We start from the raw sequence: 22,314 nt of genomic DNA, 5'->3' as shown, positions 1-22,314 counted from the left end.
TTTAAAATGTTGATGCATTTTTGTAGACTGCAATCCGGGATACATGTACAGTTTGAACCAATCTGATTGTATTCTTTGTCCCCAAAACACGTATCAACCAATGAAAGGACAGTTTCAATGCTATCAGTGTCCAAATGGTACAATGACGTATACCGATGATCCTCACGTTAATATAACCGATTGTAAAGAAGGTATGTTTTCCAACCTCAGCATTTTATGGATCTATTGTTGATAGTATCTACAACTTTTTGTTCAGAATGTCGTCCAGGTCATTATTTTAATTTATTCATGTGTTCGAGTCCCGTTGAGTCAGCTGAATTTTTCAGGTTCATGAGACAATTGCTTAAATTATCCAGCAAAGTGCGAAGATCATATCTTCATTTAATCATATCTTCATTTAATTATATCTTCATTTAATCATATCTTCATTTAATTTTAATCTTTTTTCTGTTGGTTCATTTTACCTGTTTTAAACCAACAAATATGAATATTGTCCAATTAGTTTTGATAAACTACATTTTGGTCAAATGCGATGCACTCCCTCTCGCAGTGGTACAGTTACATTCGAAAATTGTAAATTCAGCCATCTTGACTGTATTAAAGGTTATAAAGGTTTCATCAACTACACCCCTGTATTATGTATATGTACACTTACTATATAATGACTCATTAACTTGTAATTTTAAAAAACTGCTGTTTTTTGTAGACTGCAATCCAGGATACATGTACAATTTCTACCAATCAGATTGTGTTCCTTGTCCAAAAAACACATATCAACCAATGAAAGGACAGGTTCAATGTAACCAATGTCCACATGGTACAATTACGTACACAGATGATCCACACGTCAATATATCCCACTGTAAAGAAGGTATGTTAATCTTTAGTACTTCATAAATCTAATGTTGGTATTGTCAATAATTAATTTAATTTGTTTTTTAGAATGTCGTCCAGGTTATTATTTTAATTTATCAGAAATGGTTTGTACAAAATGTCCACGAAACTCGACACAAGAGAACAAAGGACAGATCACATGTGACGCGTGTCCAAAAAATCTGCCAATTACAGAGAAGGAGGGAACAGTTTTTCAATCAGATTGTATTCAAAGTAAGTTGACGTTTTTGAAACACATCAAAATAATTCGGTCTAATAAAACCCTTCTCGACTTTAGATTGCAATGCAGGTTCCTTTTTTAACAAAACGACTTTAAATTGTACGAAATGTAAAAGAAATAGTTATCAACCACAGACAGGAAAAACAAAATGTTTTACTTGTGGAATGAACAAGATCACCATAGAAACTGCAGCTATTGACAAGAGACAATGCATTGAAGGTAGGTTGAATAGTAAAAATGAAGTTTTTAAATTATTTTACTGGTGCGAAAAAACTATTAAACTCGATTAAACTACTGCACCTGTCGTCTGTTATTAAATATTTTGCTAAAAATACCTTCTTGTCCAATCTATATTAGTATCATGTGCTCCTATGGATTTTCTATTCTCTCCAGGTTCTTCACGCAAATTTATCGGAAAACTTAAAAAGACTGTTATTCCCTATGCAACATCGGCAATTTTGTTTCTGTTTTGTATTCTCTTGTTGTGTTATCTCCTTAGATGGCGGATGAAGAAAAACAAAAAAATGGTGAGTAAAAAATAAGCAAAAACTATCGACATTTGTCGTTGAAGCAGTAAATAAATTTTAAACGGTGTTTAAAACCCGACACCGATGATCATTAGGAAGTATTCAATGCACAGAAATTTTACTGCAACTTTGATATACTATTTAGACGAGATCTGGCAATGGCCGACCAATAAACCAACGAAATCGCATCTTAAATCAAGGTATAGTAACTTCCTTATTCAATAAATTCATGATTATTTTTCCACAAAAGGATTTATCAGCTATTCAAATAACATCGATATTATATATGCATACTGCATATAATAACAAGTTATACATATACAAAAAATCTTTTAGTTGAACAAAAAAATCAATATACGTTTACATTGTCCTTTTAAATTTTGCGTTAAAAACGTTACTGAAAAATACATTATAGTAACTGTTACTTTTGATGTCATAAAAGCTTTATGAAAATGTTATGTTTATAGAAATCACAAATTGTAACACTTATTAAAATAGTATTCATGTAAATTTAAATGTCATTGAAATGAAACGGCACTTTTCCATCTCTTGTCATAGATCACAACTCTGAAACCAATTTAAATGATCTGACAAACGTATCTGGCAATGAATTTGTGCTCCAGTCTCGTTCACATCAAAGTCTGAATCACGTGTATGAAGAACCGAGATGGGAACCCGAAAATCATTCCAGTGTTGTGAAAATCAGCTTTGAACCTCGTCCTCCCCGATATGAGGAACCTATTAATGTAACCTTTCACAAGTCACCACAGAACCAGAGTGTTCATCAATGCGAGAATTTTTCTGTCCGTGATTCAATGATTAATGAAGATAATGGTGAACGATATACATCTTTGATATTATCCCCAGGCTGTAGAAATGACTTGAAAAATAATGACTATCAACCACTGCTGAAGAATGGTAATGTAACAAATGGGGAACGTGTTGATCAATACCAAAATTCTATTGTCCGTGATTCAATGATTAATGAAGACAATGGTGAACGATATACATCTTTGATATTACCCCCAGGCTGTAGAAATGACTTAGAAAATAATGTCTATCAACCACTGCTGAAGAATGGTAATGTAACAAATGGTGAAAGTGTTGATCAATACCAAAATTCTTTTGTCAGTGATTTGATGATTGATGAGGAGAAAGGTGAGCATTATAAATCTTTGATAAAATTTACAGGAAGTAGAAATGATACAGAAAATAACGGTTATCAATCATTGATGAAGAATGATAATGTAACAAATGGTAAAAGTGTTGATGAATAATGAAATTCTTCCGTCAGTAATTCGATGATCAAGACAAAGGCGAGAAATATTTGACTATTATTGAATGAGACTGAACATTATTCTACACCGACATCATTGTTTGTTTTATTAAACAATAATATATGTAAAAGTCTTCAAACTATTTTTGTATGGAAGCCAATAAGTTTTTTGTGATTTTACAGTAAATAATCCTAATGGTTTGCTTTCGTCTTCTTCGTAAAAAACTCATTGAAAAATCTCCTGACTAACAGTGTAAAGCGTAATTTACACGAGCAAAGTTTCTCTGGCAAAGTTATATGCCGCTGGACTATATCCATGTAAATGAGTAAAATGTCTATTTGCTAAAGTTTTCTTTGACAAAGATTATTTTCTCGTGTCTATGGGATAGTTTGTTCATTGGCTGCAGTAGCGTCGCCAGAGAGATAAGCGATATTCATATGTTCATGTTTTAGTCACTAAGAAACAATTGACTTTAAAAGAACTTAATAAAGAAAAACATAAATATATGAATAAAATCCTCTTCGCCTATGGAGCTGCAGACGCCATTGTTTGCTTGTTTTGCAATTGATGCAATGATAGCAAAAATATGGGAATTGATTTTCAAAACGCAAATGTATACGTTCGTGTTTTATCGCAACTTTTCTTTTGCTACACAAATGTGGAAATAAGCAAAGAAAATAAAGAGGATTTTGGATACGGCTGTGGTCTACTCAAAATCGTAGGCATTTACAAACTAACCTTGTGCGTGAATCGGCGTAACTGATTCTGAAAGCTTCAAAAAATTTTCGGTAAGGTGAAGAGTTTAAAATGCATTCTAATCACAAGGAAAGACATAAATATATGAATAAAAAACCCCTCGCTCATGGAGCTGGCGACACCACTGGTTGCTTGTTATGCAATTGATGCAGGTATAGCAAAAATATTGGAATTGATTTTCAAATTTGACACACTTATTGTGTAGATAATGCTTAAATTCTGATTGTCTTTGTCAGAGATACAATCGTGTAAATAACACAAATCCGTTGTCCATTGAAAACCGTAGTATTTCTTGTGGCATCTGATGCAGTTGATACACGAGGTAGCTACAACTTGCTCCAAGGTTGCATAAATTAACGTTAATTTCCTGTGCGCACTTATGTAGCGGATACATAATATGAACATTAGGCACGCCACTATCCGCTATCATACATTTGTCATTCATGCCTCACTATCTTTTATTAAAATTATTAAACAATTATATTGATATAAACGTTCTATTTTTTTTAATTCTTCTTACCCATATGTGAAGCTTATGTGTTCAAAAGAACAAAATGCTTTGTTTACGATATTTTTTAGCGCAAAATTCCACCTATTAAAATAATAAGGCAACGAATAGTAAAATGCAAAGATGTTTGGTGAATATACACGCATAGTACAATTTGCATCAGTTGATGAACAAGTCCAGTCCGGAAAGTTTACATATTGACTGACTGACTCGTATGAATTTTCGTCACTCACCACAATACTGCAAAGTTCCCATGGAAACTTTGCCTTAAAAACGAGAAAGAAGAAACTTTCAGATTCATAATTGCATGCATGATGAGGTAAAATAAGGAAACTTTACAGGTTACATTTAAGCCACGAAATTTTTGCCCAACAAGATCAGTTGGTTTCCTTAATGTTCCACATATATCACACCAGAGGCTTGCCTTTATTAACTGACTAACAGATCATTTACAGTCATTCTTCCTAGTTTTATGCTTTCAAGCATTTAATGTGTACGATTGAATTAAATGATTATTGATATTTTCCATGCATCTTCGGAGTAGCTCTATTTTCATTGCAAGTCGGAGACAAAGTAACAAAAATGACGAAAGATTTTTTTCCGTCATTTGTTTCATTCCACTAAAATGACATGACGTCATATTTGGAAATATTTACTTTTTCCCATCGGCTTGACTTCTCTGCATTCACGATAAGGTCATATATAATATTAATGCATAGTTTTCGTGATGAATGGAAGATTCTTTTTTTGTTCGTACTTTCATCTTGTTTGTTAACATTTTGGTGACAGCAAAGGTGTACAGAGCTAGTCTCAATTGTAGGTGGGAGGTTGTGAGACTATTTCTCCAAAAAGTTTACTAAAAAATGAATACTTTTATTCGAAAAACGGTAAAATTATTCTGGTTAAATTACCCGCTAACAATCTGGACGTTTGGAGTGCAAGAGGCACCCTAAAACCAATAATTGTATAAAAGGAGATGCTCTAGTAGTAAAAAAGTATTTACAAACAGAATACAACAGTTTCTCCAAATGTCCTTATGTAAGTTTTGCCAAACACCAGCATTTGATTGTAAAAGCAGCTGAGTATGCTACATTGTGCATGGTAGATGTCTTCACAATGGTGAATTTGTTTCAGTGGGATCTTAGCTTTACTTTGCAAAATTTCCTCTTGTTTTCATCTTCAACGTCAGGACGAATAAATTTTTTGTTAATATCAAAAGCCTGGACAGGGCCGATATGGGCAGTTTTGGACAACTTTCTTATCTCCTACATGTTTTTACAAATCCAAAATAACATATTCTGCAAAACTGTTTACTTTTATATGTTTGTAGATGTAGATCGCCAAGGTTAGTATAGTCCTGAGAAGGACTGTTTTTGTTGTTGTTGACTGACATTTCGAAAACCTTAGCGGTAGTTATCTTAAGAGTTAAATGAGGAGTAAACGTCAGGTTAGCCGCATTTGTTATCTGGTTCTTACGTCATTGTATTGTGTGTACAGGAAATGTGTTGGTGTCAATTGTGTATTGTCAGTATGAATTAGAGTGAAGTGTAAGGTTTTTAGTTGTGATGTGTGATTTAGTTGTGTCGATCTGCAATCACATGACGTCATTTCTTCACAATGAACTCGAAAATATTTCAATATAAGAAATGACGTCATGTCATTTCATTGGTTGGGAACAAGTGAAAAACTCTGAATATCTTGCTGGAATAATGCTGTCGATATGCGTGGCACAACATGCGCGACGACAAAAACATCATGTACATTCCATATTCTGCGTTAATTTCTAAACGCATGCTTTACCCTTACACAACAGCTCGAGAGACTTAGGCCCTGTTTACATGAGATCGGAACGAAGTCAAACCCCTCTCAGCTCGTGTCGGTTATCGTATAATTTATAGTAGATGTTTACATGCGACCGGTACAAAAATAATTCAGAGCTGTCTGAAGTCGTACAGTCTGGTGAACCGATCCGACTGAGAGTTCAGAACGGTATGAATACAAACCGGCATCAATGTAAACTCAAATTAACTTTCAGAACGGGCTGAAATTGCAAAAATGCATGCGCACAAAAGCAAATTACACAAACAAAATGGCTAGCAAGTGAAAAAATAGCCTGCAAATAAGGCATTACGTCTAGGTATGCAGTTATGAGCCTTAGTAAGGGCCTTAGTAAAGGTCGTTAGCATAGTTTTCACTAACGGCATGAGCATGAACAAGAAAACAAAGCAAAGTATATTCTCCAGAAATTGGAGTAAACAAAATAAAAGGGACATTCTTTTCAATTTGCTTTTGTTCTTTACAATCAAGTTGATCTGCTTCTGCTTATTTTGATGTTGATGAATATGTCAGATGCTCCATTGCAAATTTTTTCTTTATGTTTTCTTTTGTCTTTGCTTATTTAAGAGAAAATAAAGCTTTAGTAAATCCCCCTTCGTTTACTTATAAAAGGTTATTTTAAAATGCAAATTTCTATGCTTAAACAGGTGATTGCAAGTAGCGTAGACCTTCCATACGTTGCTATTACAAGCACGACAATTAAAGTTTTAGTTTAAGCTGCATACAAAGTATGAATATCATGTCGATGCTGTTTTCATCTACAAACAGTTTCTTTAGTACAAGTTTTATTAATCATCGCTCATAAAGGACAGACGAGATAACAAAAATGAGCAAAGAAGAGAAGCATTCAATTCATATACTTTGTTTTTTTAAGACGCAATATGATGCTAGCTTGTACAGCTCTTTCCTTTCTTTAGGTAAGATAATGTAGATATCTGATGTCTCGTTTTATGATTATCCTGTTCACTCAAATGAAATCATTGGTTTTTCACTGAAAAAGAACGAACATTGACTTTGATTTTATTTTCTACATACGTACTGAATAATAGAATATTTTCATTGCTCGTCAAAGTGGCCATACTGTTAGCTTACTTCAAATTTCGACATTCAACAGAATGAAATCACTAGAAAAGTCTTTCCACTTAACTAGATGAGATTTTCTGCCAATATGGTGATCGATGAAAACACCTTATATCTGGTCATCATTAAAGATGTTTGTGACAATGCTAAGGGAAAAGTAAAATTAAAACGATTCACACAACAGTGAATTTTGATGTTTTTTATTGGTTGATCACCCGTTTTAATAAGTTAGTGACAAAAAAGTTGCCGACGCAAGGGAAAGACGATTTCTGTTACCACTCAACGACATAAATTGTGAAGCAGAAATGAGATAAGGGCGAAAGATTTATTTGTTTCTCAATTATTGTCGATATAACACTAGAACAAGAGGACTTGTTTTGGTAAACTTTCCCTCGAAGTCGGGTGTTTTTAATCGACTTGCCGAAGATACGTTTTAGTTGTTCATTATTTTGACATCCCCTGTTTTACAGATTCTACGTTTACTCCTTCAGGATCATTTCATTTTCCATGTTTTAACTTTCCTAATCGGCTAACCCCATCTGCTCATGGATATTCCAAATTTTAGAGCTAACATTTTTGGTTTTATAATCTTGACGGTATATGATAACAGTTTGACAGAATTTTTGAAAACACTTGCATGGAGGTTATCACTGTCCACTAATGAAATGCTTTATTTTGTTCATTTCCTTGTAGAGTCCACTGGAGAATTTTGTGGCTTGATTGAATATTGAAAAAAAAATATTGATACAAAGAAGTGAGAAAGAATATAGGAACCTTGATGATGATGATGATGTACACATTTAATATCAACGACAACTTTTTTGAAAATAGACATGTTTCGACTTCTCACGATGCCATCTTCAGTATGAGTGAAAATGGCATCACTCATACTGAAAATGGCATCATGAGATGTCGAAACATGTCTATTTTCAAAAAAGTTGTCGTTTTTATTAAATGTGTATTGGCAATAGTGCTTTTACGAAATGATGATGAAGTACATATTGAAAGATACAAGCACCGGTTAGAATGTATTTCAACTTATCTTCATAGAAAAGATTTACCTCAGAATTAACGTTTTCCTCACTCGACATCATGATTATCCAATACTTTATTTAATACCACTGACACAACTGACCTTCGTGAGAAACTACATCACATTTCTCAATCATCCCTACACTAGTCATTAGTCCTCTCACATGCACATTTTAGAATGACATGTGTTTGGTTTAAAATAAAGGTGGGCGATGTACCAGACAAATTTCCTGTCATTGCATTATAGGAAATGATCGCCACATGACAGTCTGTTTATTGAGGTCATGCAACGTAAGCAACGACTACGAATGAACCATCAAAATGAACACAATTAGCATTGTCGCAAAATTTTACCAAACATAAGTACAATTTTTGGCACTAGACATAAATTTTTGCAAAAATAAGTGTTATCGTAAACGATTCCACTAGACACAAACAAAATCTCCAAACCAGTTTCCTTGCACCAATATTCCTTTGAAATGCTAATACTGAAATGTTTTATCATTTAAATTTTCTTTGTTTCCGGCTTTCAGAGCGCAATTCTATTCATTATTAGTGAGGGTAATTGTAAACACACAATCAGGCAATATTTTTTCTGGATAGAAGTCAGTTCCGATTTTTTCGTGAGGACAAAATAGCATCTTACTTATATTGAGTTAAAACAAAACATAGACTAATCATGATGACAAAAATAACATCAGACAAGCTAACCCTGCTTTTTGTTATGCAAAATCGAAAAATTGCTGTAAAAAGCAGAGAGGCCCTATTCAATTTATTTTAGCAGAGCAATCGGTTCAAACTTGTTTTGAAAGAGAAAACAGAGAGGTATAAATACAATAATCCAGTTTGGTTAATTCCGGTTGACTGGTGTTCAAACTTTGTCGTCAGTACTGTCTGTACTGTCATTGTTTTTACATCACTTTGTAAATATGTCACAAATAACTTTTTGTCTTTGTGAAATTCTCTTCTTTTAAATGCTTTTATACAGCGTTAACGCTTGGTATCCTCTTAAAGCCCATCCAGTTGGCGTGTTTTTATGATGTTCTTGTTTAAATTCATTATAAGATTAATTTTCCCGCCTGAAAAATCCATGTATTAATTTATATTTCAACTAAAGATTATTTTCCATGTTTTAGTTGTTGTATTATGTATCCTGTGTTTTACATATTCCGCATTATATTCTTTAAGGATTGTTCAACTTTCAATTTTTAACCTTCCTCCCCCCCTTCCTTACCCCTTACTGACTTTCCACAATCCAAAAATAGTTTTTATGATGTTCTCGTTTAAATTCATTATAAGATTATCTTTCCCTCCGGGAAAATCTATCGTCACTGTAATAATTTATATTTCAGCTCAGTATTATTTTAGGGATTTTTCAACTTTCAATGTTTTAACCTTCCTTCCCCCTCCATCCTCCCCCCCCCCTCCATCCCCCTTACGGACTTTCCACAATCCAAAATAGTATTTTCCGTTTCATAATCACAGCACAGTTTCAGAAGGACTTTTGGAAACAAATGGTATTATTGCTCTCCAGCAATGAAATGCTTCATTTTGGTTTAACACTTTAAGAACACCTTAAAGAAACCTTGATGATAATGACGAGGATAAGCTATATATGGAAAGATACGACCACCAGGTTAGAATGTTTACTTAAATTTAACTATATAAGAAAGAACACTTTATCTCGTTCACGTCTCGAATTCACGTTTTTTTACTCGACATCATGATTATTCAATACCATCCGATTGTTTTGCATTATGTTTGCTATAATTAGATGATGTTTCGAAAATTTTAGATGGTTTACATAAAGCCAACTTTATTTACACCACACTCTGCATGCGTTCACAATATCGCCGACAATTGCATGGAAGTTAAATTTAATCCTTTAGGATTAACAAAGCTACTCCTGTTCGAAATGTAATCTATTATTGTACAACTAGTGTGCAAAGATATTGCAAGGTTCATTATTTAAACTTTCCTGTTTTATTTTATTTTACTGATGCCAGTATAAATTTCATATATATTGTGCGTGCATATAAATTAACTTATTTCTTTGTAATTCAAATCACATGCGTTATATTGATGCTTTCAAACATTGCTTGAGGAGATTGATGATGACATCCAAATCAAACTGTGTGCATCAGCCATAAGAAATTGACTTCAAACTGCAGCACTCAAACATATTGACTTTGAATTTCTGATGCATTTTTTCGCAATATTATTATTTACTTGATTTTAATCAAATCTGCAGGTGGTTTGATTATTTCAATACAAACAGTACAATTTCGACGAGCCATTGATATTGGTAAGTACAATACAATGTTTTCTCTTCTATCTTATAGAAATTTTGTGTCTAAAATTGTAGCACATTGTACGTAACATATGGTTGCATGAAGGTCAAAATTTTAATTGGGCAACTATGAAATCAATGAAGTCTCTAAAAATCAACTTCACAAATTAAAATTCAAGATTTGAAAATTTTCTTTACTTATAGAACCCAGTGTAGCACTTTAACCTTTTAGGATTTTTGGCCTATCGTCGTCGTTTTCTGTAATAAAAAAGAAACTATCACTAGAAGGTATTTTGACGTCATCCAAGGTTTAGCCATTAGGGCATGTTTAGCTTATATTAAACATCACGCTCTTTCACGCTGTTTTATTATGTCTTGTTAAGAAAGCAATGAATCGGAATCAGAGTGTTCAGTTAGATAACTCTGACAAAAACTTTATACCGGGATACGTGATAGAAAACTACTGCGTTTGATGAAAATCACCAGCAGAGTATTGTAAGTCTGTATGAGTCAACAGAGTAATGTTTAAGTAATTCATATAATACTTAATTAGACCATATACAAGACAGTACAGCATAGTAAGTACTAAGTACAAGTTGCTAGAACACTTCGCTGGAAAGAGTTAGAATTGATATTTGTCATTGTCACTAAACATTATGAAGGTTGGTAATGTTTAATTGTTTGTACAATAGATAAATCGAGCTCATGTTTAGTTCCGCTTGAATAGATGACAAGGAATATCGTACAACTATACAAGTCAATTTTTGGGCCGTAATGTTTTTAGTTAATATTTCTCAAAATAACAATATTTTCTTAGGATTAGGCCACCGCCTCTTTGCTGATTGCAAAAAATACTTCTGCTTTATCTTTAAAGCAGAAGTATTACCAATGTAAGAAGCTTAAAGCCGTACGCGGAAAGACTCTTCGCAGTGTAAACATTGACATATAGCCAATGTAAGAAGCTTAATGATAAAATATTCACTTTAATCAACTTTACCACACAAAATTTAATTTTCCTTCACTCTCAGAATGAGAGTGAGTCAATCGACAGAATGAAATAAAAAATTGTTAGCAAAACAAGCTGCAATATTTTTCCGACAAAGAGACGAACGCACAAAACGATATGCTTCATCATCTTTTGTATTTCCGACTGTCCACGAAGATAATTATCTCGTGTATAGTGTATGGTCTCATATGGATACTTTTTCGATAGCACAATGTAAGCTGCGTACGCACAAAAACCTTCAGGCGGAAGTTGATTTTTTACTTGGCCATATTAATATGTGCCAACTTTAATAATGGATATTAGAACTGTTTTTATCATTTTCCTGCTTGAATATTCGAATTTTTTCAAAATTCATTAAAATGATAAAACTCGTTCTCGGATAAGAAAAATGCATACAATGTGTTAATGCAGGTTTGGCAACGCACGGATATGTTGAAGCGAATGTTGGGGCTGATGCAAGAAGAAATTGAACGATCTCTAAAATATAAATCGCATATATAAAGTAATCAAAACCTTGTGGACTAAAGGCATAGAAGCTGTTCAAAAAATGACGATGAAATGAAACATATTTTTCACATTTTCCATTTCAGCAGCTCACTTACAATGATAGATTTGACATTTTTCCTGTTAGTCAGTACTTCGTTATCACAAGGTATGAAATCTTAAATAAATCTTTATCTTTTGACATCGAAAGTTTTTTTCTGATGATATCAGCAAAAATTTTATGTATTTTATAATAATATAAAAAAGTCGATGTATTTATTTGATCGAAGGTAAGAATAGCTTTTGCAAAAGAAGCTTTTATTTTTTTGCACTTTTTAAATAAAGTTCCTATTATCTATCTAAGCCAGCTCCTTTGTTTAATAAATTTCATGCGACGTATGTATGCAAGAAAATTTAAAAATTTCTTTAAAGCCTGGAATTTTCTTACGTAGTAAGAACTGAGAGCCGAGAATTTTGTTCGCCTAGTGATTATCGTATGAATGTGAAAACACAAATAAGTTGCAGCTAATGTTTACACTAATTTTGGCTTACATAGCCAGTGAAAAGCAGTCTTACGAAACAAAATAAAACAAAAACTTTTTTTCAATGTTGTATTAAAAAAAAACTTGCTTGATTCCTCTCATTTTTAGTTACAGCGAGTGTCGATTCTAAAGTCTGTAACTTTGAACATGGCCTGGGTACGAATTTATGTCCATGGTACAATGTTGTGGGAGTTGATGATTACAACTGGACTTTCCACAATTCCCTAACGAAAGGTAAGTTATGAAGCACGAGAGCTTTTTGTTTGTGTGCAAGGAAACAAAATATCGAGTTTCGAGATAAGAAACTGATTTGATCTTTTGCAACACTGAGCGAGTTTTTGTAAATAGAGATCAGGATAGCTTGGTAAGGCGAGTATGATTATAAATATTGGTTGTTACTTAATGTAATTTTTGCTTGTAAATTGTGAGGTGCGGACGGTTCTAAGCCCAATTCGAATGTGGATGACTTGGGGTTTAGGTTTGTGAAGCAGCGTGGAGAGTAATGATGACTTTGACTGAAGACTGAGTTCATTATATAAAAGATGACTTTATAATGAGGAAGGCTTCAGTTTTCTTATTATGTCATTGATTTATATGGTATAGAGGCTTTATTGATGAATTAGATGGAGATCGTTTAGTGAGATTTTGTTTTCAAAAATGACTACTCTGATTTTGATTTGAGCTGAAATTCCCTTTGAATTTAAATGATGACATATATCATGAGCAAATTGCAGGCAGTCAACACTCAGATAAGGCTTCTTTTAATTTCTTTAAGAATATTATTGTTTGTTTTGTTTTTCTGTATTGTTTTTAAGTTCTTTAAAGCAAGTGCTTAATATGCATGGCAACGTTAAGAGAGGAGAATGGTAGTTGTGCCATTGAATGAGTCAGCAAAAGACGCAAGATTTTTCACCCATGAATGTTTTAAAATCCGTGGGACAAAGCAGTAATTGCTATTTCCTCTCATCACGACAATGTTCTTGTCATTAAATCTCTTCTTCCACTTAGCATTAAAGTTTTTTGTGATCTCGCACAGGATCGATATTTATGGAATAAATATTGATCTAGTAGCACAGTAGCTTTTTGAATACTAACAAGTTGTACATTCTTGGGAATATCAACATAATTGGCCATTTTTAAGTCTCGTTTGAGAACAATTAGAACTTCCCTCTTACGTTACAGGCTTTCAACTTCTTATTGATCAAAGCAATAGGACTTTGGTCATACTAATCGTAAACATATCTGAAGAAAATTTAAGTGTCGTGGGGTTATATACTTAATTATCATGATGTATCGAATAAAACGACGATTGATACAACATCTACAGCCAGAGCCCTAAAAGTAGCTAGCGACATAACAAAACTTTGAAGTTTTACTTCAATGTAATAAAATTATCTACTGCCATTTGCAAAATCCAAAAGTTAGTATCTTTGAGGAAACAAATTTTTCTTAATTTTTTATGTTCAGAAGCTCTGATTGGTTAAAGCTACAAACAAAAAGCAACCATCGAAATTAGAAGCATTTAATTTTCTGTCCACCCTTGACAAACTGTAAAATTTTCCCCGTCATAAGAATTATAGGGTTCCCGATGGGGGTGATGTAGCCGCCCCTGCTCGTCCTTTTGGGCCACTCCTGAACAACGATAATTTTATATTCATAAATTTATAAAAGAAAACTTGGTGAAATAAATTTTACAATTACACAAAAATCTTACTTATCTTATTGTACAAGGTGTTTTGAACAACATAAATCGATCTCTTTATGAGCATTACTATAATGGTTGATCAAGCAATTTTAAATGAATGACTTATCAACAAATATGCATTCTTTATATATATAGTTTACATATATCTTACATTTCTTAATGTGTTGTAGGAAAATATCTTTTTGCTGACTTAAGACAACGTCCAAAAGGCAAAGTTTGGTTGGTGGGAAATTATCGCAACGACTCTCTCGTGTGTTTTTCATTTTCTTATGAAATGCATCGCTGTTCTTATGGGACATTAAATATCTACCAAGAATATTTTCATAATGGATAGAGTTCCTTACTGTGGTCATTAAGTGGTGATCAAGGAGCTAAGTGGAAAAAAGGCCAAGTCAAAGTTAATTTTACCATGGGTCTATCTAAAGTACGCAACTTACCCATTTTTATGCAACTTAAATTAAACTTTAGCAATTTGTCCAAGCCGCTTACTTTTCTTTATAGTTAATCGTTGAAGTTACCGTGCGTAGATACCCAAGTTACTTTGTAGCTATCGACAATCTTGCTTTTGCTTCAGGAAGCTGCGACACAATACCAAAGGTGGCCATTCCTAACAATGCTTTTGGTAAATATTTGTTTTCTTGGATTGTGAAGTGTTTTGTTTGGGCACTCTTGTTCTTTTTATGTTCTTGGAAATATTCTAACTTTTCATTTGGCTCATAGTTAATTACATAATGACACAAGAAATATTGAATACAATAAATAAATCAACTGTAAACTGTCAATTGTCAATCGATGTTTTGTTTTCAATGATCTATTTTATAGATTGTTCCATTGGTTCATTCTTTTCGTTTGAAAGTAGGAATTGTGAAAAATGTCCCATCTATACATATCAACCATATCCAAAACAAACTCGTTGTCTTCCCTGTAATGATGATAAAGGTACCATCAATGTTGGTGCAGTAAGTGAACAAGAATGCATAAAAGGTAATTTTTGACATTGTGTCACTTCAGTGCTGATAAATCTATATAAGCTTAGTGAGCGTATGTTTACATATTTATATATATACAAAAAGTGTACAACAATGTGCCCTCCCGGCTATCACCGTTGTAAAATCGGGACCACTGCACTTGGGACACAGGAAGTACGGTTACACATTGTATGGATTATCATTAAATTGTTTGGTAAAATTAATGATAGATTTTGTGAACATTAAAGTTATCTGTGTGCCCACGACTTCAGAGACTGGAAATTTTTTTTACACAATTTCGAGTTTTTTTGCTGAAGTTTCAGCAAAGGTTGACAAATTACAAACAAGAAATGTTAATTGATTAAAAAAGTAAAATCATTTCATATTCATAAGTTTGGTGCTTTTAGCTTTTGAACCTGCTGTGAAACATAATGTTGCATAGACTGCATAAAATTTTGTGTAAATTTGCATAAAATGTACGCAATAATTAGCGTAAATCATCTCATTTAACTCAGAATTTTAAATTCTGTCAACATAACAATATGGTAAAGTCTTAACTTACGTTTTTGAGCTAAAAATAAACAAAATTTCAGTAATTCAATCGTTTACACAATTTTTCGTGTTGAAAATACACATATTTCTTTGAGTAAACAATTTGCTCATTTTTGAGTAAACTGTTACACACAAAATCATGTAGAGCAGTGCGTTAAGGTGAAGAGTTGTGCAATTAAGACAAGTTTTACAAAGTTTTGTGATAAATGTAATCAAATTAATTTTTAAGTTAACACATAAAATATATGTTATTTACCGGATGGGAGATCCGTACGGAAAAAATATTTTCACGAGGTCTCAAAAACCCAGTAATCCACAAATGTAATCGATACATGTTATCTTTACTTTGACTAGCGCCGTATATGCTGCATGACGCTGTCAGCTAGTTAGTATTTCGACTATAAATATATTCTTGGTCTCGTGGTATACATATGTAATTGATCTATGTAATTTTCTACACAATAAGGGACTATCTCTGTTTACGTATTTATAAGTGTGTTTTAATAGAAATTTTACTCTAAAACCTGTGTTGCTGTAAATGCATTCTCTGTGTGTATATTTACTAGTAATTTTGTTTAAAACAATTACCCATAAGATGTGTAATTCATTCTTTAACTCAAAATATTGTGTTCAGTGGATACATTGTTATTATGTAAATTTACCAATAGTTGTATGTATTCTGTACACTACTGTTTGTGACACTGTGGATACACATTTTACTGAAATTTTTGTGTATAATTTACACAACATTTTTGCAGTTAAAACCCATCATCTTGTGTGGTGTGTTTTGGCTACCTACAAATGCATTTCAGACTTTTTCTATATTCTATAACAACTAATATGGCTGTTTAACATTCGATTCTTTTTTGTTCAGTCAAAAGATGTGATTTTCAAAAGGGACTAAGAACTACTGAATGTCCATGGCACAACGTAGAAGGTGACGATGACTTTGACTGGAAACTTCGTACATCATACTCATTATTTTATCACCCACCACGCTATGATGCTACAGGCTTCAGTATTGGTAAGATGGCAACGTTTATAGTGAATAAGTGTTGTATGTACAACTGCTTGAATTAAAAAAAGAAAAATGATGAAGAGTATTTAGGATTTTGTCTTTAAATGACAACTCGGATTTTAAATGTCAATCATTAAGTTACATCTTAATAAAATCTAACGTCGTAAATATATTGCTGGATCTAAAAAAGATACTTAAAATTAAAATCAGATGTAGTTTCATTCAGCGAAAAGACACAAAAATAGATGATAATTTTAAAGCTATTATGGTTTTTTAAAAAATTTTGTTTATTGAATTTGTTAAACCACGATAATTTTATATTTCTTTATAAATAAAGTCCACATATATCTTACAATTCTTCATGTGTTGTAGGACGATATCTCTATTCTTTATGTATATGTATAGTCTACATGTATCTTCTATTCGTTCAAGTGTTGTAGGACGATATCCTTATTCTTTTTTATGCAGTCTACATATATCTTACATTTCTTCATGTGTTGTAGGACAATAGCATGGTAAGGCGAGTAAGATGACAAATATTGGTTGTTACTTAATGTAATTACGCTTGTAAATTGTGAGGTGTGGACGGTTCTAAGCCCAATTCGAATGTGGATGACTTGGAGTTTAGTTTTGTGAAGCAAAGTGGAGGGCAATGACGACTTTGACTGAAGACTTAGTTCACTATATCGAACATCACGTTATAATGACGACAGCTTTAGTTTTGGTATGATTTCATTTTTATATAGTAGAGAGGCTTTATTGATGAATTAGATGGAGATCATTTAATGAGATATTGTTTTCAAAAATGACTACTCTGATTTTGAACTGAGCTGAAATTCCTTTTGAATTTAGTTGATGACATGTCACACGAGCAAACTGCAGGCAGTCATCGCTCAGATAAGGCTTCTTTTCAATTTCTTTAAGAATATTATTGTTTGTTTTGTTTTTCTGTATTGTTTTTAAGTTCTTTATAGCAAGTGCTTAATTTGCATGGCAACCTTTAGAGAGGAGATTGGTATTTGTACCATTGAATGAGTCAGGAAAAACCGCAAGATTTTTCACCCATGAATGTTTTAAAATCGGTGGGACAAAGCAGTAATTGCTATTTCCTCTCATCACGACAATTTTCTTGTCATCAAATCTCTTCTTTAACTTAGCATTAACGTTTTTTGTGATCTCGTACAGAATAGATATTTATCAATCTAGTAGCACAGTAGCTTCTTGAATAATAACATGTTGTACATTCCTGGGAATATCGACTTAATTCGCCATTCTTTCAGTCTCATTTGAGAACACTTAGAACTTCTCTCTTACGTTACAGTCTTTCAACTTCTTATAGAACAAAGCAATAGGACTTTGGTCATACTAATCGTAAACATATCTGAAGAAAATTTAAGTGCCGTAGGGATATATACTTAATTGTCATGATGTATCGAATAAAACGACGATTGATACAACATCTTTAGCCAGAGCACTAAAAGTAGCTATCGGCATAGCAAAAGCAAACGTTGAAGTTTGCTTCAACGTAATAAAATTATCTACTGCCGTATGCAAAATCCAAAAGATAGAATCTTTGAGGAAACAAATTTTTCTTAATTTTTTTATGTTCAAAAGCTCTGACTGCTTAAAGCTACAAACAAACAACAACTATCGAAATTGGAAACTTTTAATTTTCTGTCCACCCTTGACAAACTATCAAATTTTCCCCGACTTGAGAATTATAGTGTTCCCCGATGGGGGTGATGTAGCCGCCCCTGCTCGTCCTCTTGCGCCACCCATGAACAACGATAATTTTATATTCATAAATATATAAAAGAAAACTTGGTGAAATAAATTTTATAATTACACAAAAATCTTACTTATCTTAGTGTACAAGGCGTTTTGAACAACATAAATCGATCTCTTTATGAGCATTACTGTAATGGTCGATCAAGCAATCTTAAATAAATGACTTATCAACCAATATGCATTCTTTATGTATATAGTTTACATATATCTTACATTTCTTCATGTGTTGTAGGACGACATCTTACTGCTGGCATAACACGCCTTCCAACAGGCGAAATTTGGTTGGTGGGAAACTATCGAAACGACTCTCTCGTGTGTTTTTCATTTTCGTATTACATTCATTACTATTATAATGGGACATTAAATATCTACCAAGAATTTTTTCATAATGGATACAGTACCTTAATGTGGTTATTAAGTGGTAATCAAGGAATTAAGTGGAAAAAAGGCCAAGTCACAGTTAATTTTACAATGGGTCTATCTAGGGTACGACACTTACGCATATTTATACAACTTAAAATTAAACTTCGGCAATTTGTCCAAGCCACTTTTTCTTAATAGTTAATCGTTAAAGCTGTCGTGCGTAGTAAAACAGCAAAATTTGTAGCTCTCGACAATCTCGCTTTTGCTCCAGGAAGCTGTGACACAATACCAAAGATGGCTATTCCTAACAATGCTTTTCGTAAGTATTTGTTTTCTTGGAGTGTGAAGTGTTTTGATTGGTTACTCTTGTTGTTTTTGTGTTCTTGGAAATTTTCTAACTTTTCATTTGGTTCAAAGTTAGCTTACCTAGTGAAGACATTGCATGCTGTTGATTTTCTTTATCTATTTTATAAAGCAGTAGTTTGAAAATATTTTCTTATGATTTTTTTAATTATTGAATATCAAGAAATATTTGTTTTGATTGCAAAAGTAAGTTTGTGGTTCAAGGGCTTTGCAAGGAGTTCAAAGAGAAGCGCCAACCTTGAAACAGGCAGCAAAATCAATGCTTTCCTCCTGTGAATAAATCCAATAAAAGCTTCACATGAATCTTAGTCTCATTCTCAGGGCCTCTCTTTTGTTAGAGCATCAACGCTCATTCCCAGTTCTTTCGTTTGTTGATCTCAACCTATTTTGCAAGGCCTTAACTATATTGGAACATGAACATTAACCTGTTAACAAACGCAAAGCTGCATGCCTGACTACAAAATGAAGAGTTATACGCAGGCTATGTCACGTTTAACCACTTATTTTTATTTACCTTCATCACGTGAGTAGCTCTCACCAGAATGAGGTTCGAACAAATAATCTCGTAAAATCAATTCAAAAGCCTGGAAAAGCACAGCACTGTATAAATAAAACAAAAATAAAATCATTTTCTCTAACTTCTGAAATAACAATAATTCTTATATACTACCTAATACATCGCTGTTAAATTGCATCGTAAAATTTGTATTGAGGTTAATACAAGAGAGTTGATAAAATAAACGCAATGCTGCTTTTTTATAAATTCCCTATAACGTAAAAGTTACAAAGACAGGCCAATAGCTTACATTCCATATAAAAAAGGTTTTAACGTACATAATTTGCATGTTGTTTATACAGGGTTTATATAAAAAAAAATTGAACAAGCAGAAAAACCTCTCTAAATTCATCAGCGCGCAAGATCTTCAATAACCTTTAGTGAAATAGGTAGTTCGACTTGCAATAACTGGTTCATCTGACAGAAACTTTTGGCAAGTAAAAACGATTTCGTAGGAGAATTGTGTTACCGAAAAATACTTTTGAAAAAACTCGTGCTCGAAAATCAAAAGAATAAAAAGCAATTGGAACAAGAAAGCTTAAAATATGGTACATGATGTTCACCTTTTCAAAGTTTTAGGAAATTATGTATAACCTTATACTAACACTTGGCATTCAAATTGCAGATTATTTAGCGTTTTTTTTATTTGCCATGTTTTGAAACCTTCATGAATTAGTCATATTTGATTTAATTTACCCTCAAATTTATGCATAATTAATAAGGACTACATCAAAATTCCACTTAAAAACGAAAAATTCAAAGCAATTCGCAACTTAAAAGTTATGCATTCGCATACTCATTAGCAAAATTTCCTAAACTTTGTTATCTTTAGAAACATGTGTCATATTGTAACCCTATATCTTCCAATTTCTTTTTACCAATATGATTTTTATGCGCAAGCTATTTCAAATGTGCTACTCTGTAACACAATTTTTACCTTATAAATTTTTCTTATTTGAGACAATTTTACTCTCAGATAACGCTTTGGAAATCCAACTGATAATTTCCACGAAACATTTTCGCAAATCGTATGCCCAAATGACTTAAGTGTCGTTTTCTAAACATTTAAGGGTTTTTTTGACACACCCTGTAGAGTAGAATTACCATTATTCTCGTTTAAATAGCATGCACACTAGGCAGATTTTTTGCACTGCCTACTAATTCTAAAGGCTTTGCAAGCAAAACAGGTAGAAGAATTTTATTTTCTTGTTGCAAACTTTAGTGTTAATAAGTTGTTTGGTAAAATTCATGATAAATTTAGGGCACATTAAAGATGTCTGTGTGTCCATGACTTCGATGACTGGAAATCTTTTAGCACAATTTCAAGTTTTTCTGCTAAACATTCGACAAATGTAGTCAAACAACAAAGAAGAATTGATTAATAATTTTAAAAATAAAATCATTTTTAACTTTAAAAGATTATGATGCTTTTATGATTTAAATTTTGCTGTGGAACATAACGTTGCTTAAAAATCTGTTGTCTTGTGTGGTGTCTTTTTGTTTTATACAAATGCATTTCAGGCTTCTGCTTTATTTTTAACAACTAATATGGCTGTTCAAATTTCGATTTTTTTCCCATTCAGTCGAAAACTGTGATTTTCAAAAAGGACTGGGAACGACTGTTTGTCCATGGCGCAATGTGGAAGGAGACGATGACTTCAAATGGGAACTTGGTACTGCATACTTAACAATTGAAGGCCCAAGTTATGACGCTACTGGTTCAAATTTTGGTAAGATAGAAGTGATTTATAATAAAGCGACGCTAGATTTTAAACTGCTTAACCAGCTGACAGCTTTAGCTGCAATAAGCAAAATGATAGAGGTGATTTAATAAAATTTTGTCTTAAAAAATGACAACTCAGATTTTAAATGCTCGTCATAAATAATTACAAAATAAACACAATGAAATGCGTGCGCTGATTGGTTTAGAGCTGTGTTTGCATTAGCGTGGGAATAACGATCTAAGCTCAACCAATCAAATCAACCAATCCATCAAAAAGAATTTGCAAATGAATCATGAATACACGTTGACGAATATTAAAACGTTATTTTTGTTTTGCATTATTGTTATTTTACAAAAGAAATAAAAGATGTTTTTCGTGTTTGCACTGGCTTATGCAAACTTCGAAGGCTTATGCAAACCGGTGCAAGTCCGAGACTGAAGGTCGAGGGTTGCACCTGCTCGAGAGTTCTCACAAGCGTCTCCGAGGTTTGCATAAGCGTCCAAGATTTGCATAAGTCATTGCAAGCACGAAAAACATCTTTCATTTCTTATGTAAAATAACAATAATGCGAGACGAAAAAACATTTTAATTTTTCCTCTAAAATGTATTCATAATTGATTTTCAATTCTCTTTCGCTGATTTATTGTTATGATTGATTTGATTGGTTGGACTCGGATGTGTTTAGCACAGGCTAATGATTACGCAGCTCTAGACCAATCAGCCCACGCGTTTCAATGTGCTTATTTTATAATTCTTAATTAAAATCTTGTTTATGAAATCTAATGTTACGTATATTTTGCTTGGTCTAAATTAGATAATTAAAGAC

General features: G+C 32.8%; 2 protein-coding genes across 2 annotated transcripts in view; both read left to right on the top strand.

Annotated features, from left to right (window-relative positions):
* Positions 1 to 19,511, top strand: part of LOC124448552 (MAM and LDL-receptor class A domain-containing protein 1-like) — an 82,127-nt gene extending 62,616 nt beyond the window's left edge. The window contains exons 1-10 of the mRNA XM_046999531.1: positions 10,234 to 10,435; positions 10,625 to 10,708; positions 10,804 to 12,078; positions 12,560 to 12,685; positions 14,327 to 14,580; positions 14,658 to 14,778; positions 14,979 to 15,140; positions 16,551 to 16,700; positions 18,715 to 18,968; positions 19,044 to 19,511. Of these exons, the coding sequence (XP_046855487.1) occupies positions 14,566 to 14,580; positions 14,658 to 14,778; positions 14,979 to 15,140; positions 16,551 to 16,700; positions 18,715 to 18,968; positions 19,044 to 19,331 (990 nt within the window). The 5' untranslated portion in view covers positions 10,234 to 10,435; positions 10,625 to 10,708; positions 10,804 to 12,078; positions 12,560 to 12,685; positions 14,327 to 14,565 and the 3' untranslated portion in view covers positions 19,332 to 19,511. Of the gene's footprint in view, positions 10,436 to 10,624; positions 10,709 to 10,803; positions 12,079 to 12,559; positions 12,686 to 14,326; positions 14,581 to 14,657; positions 14,779 to 14,978; positions 15,141 to 16,550; positions 16,701 to 18,714; positions 18,969 to 19,043 lie in introns of the transcript that reaches the window.
* LOC124448550 overlaps positions 1 to 22,314 on the top strand; it is a 325,208-nt gene that overhangs the window by 192,179 nt on the left and 110,715 nt on the right. Inside the window, exon 50 of the mRNA XM_046999527.1 lies at positions 707 to 871. Within this exon, the coding sequence (XP_046855483.1) occupies positions 707 to 871 (165 nt within the window). The remainder of the gene's footprint in view (positions 1 to 706; positions 872 to 22,314) is intronic.

This window comes from Xenia sp. Carnegie-2017, unplaced genomic scaffold (genome assembly GCF_021976095.1).
Source record: "Xenia sp. Carnegie-2017 unplaced genomic scaffold, XeniaSp_v1 HiC_scaffold_23, whole genome shotgun sequence".
NCBI lineage: Eukaryota > Metazoa > Cnidaria > Anthozoa > Malacalcyonacea > Xeniidae > Xenia > Xenia sp. Carnegie-2017.
Note: the sequence above shows the minus strand (reverse complement) of the source record. Positions and strands in the feature narration are given on the sequence as shown.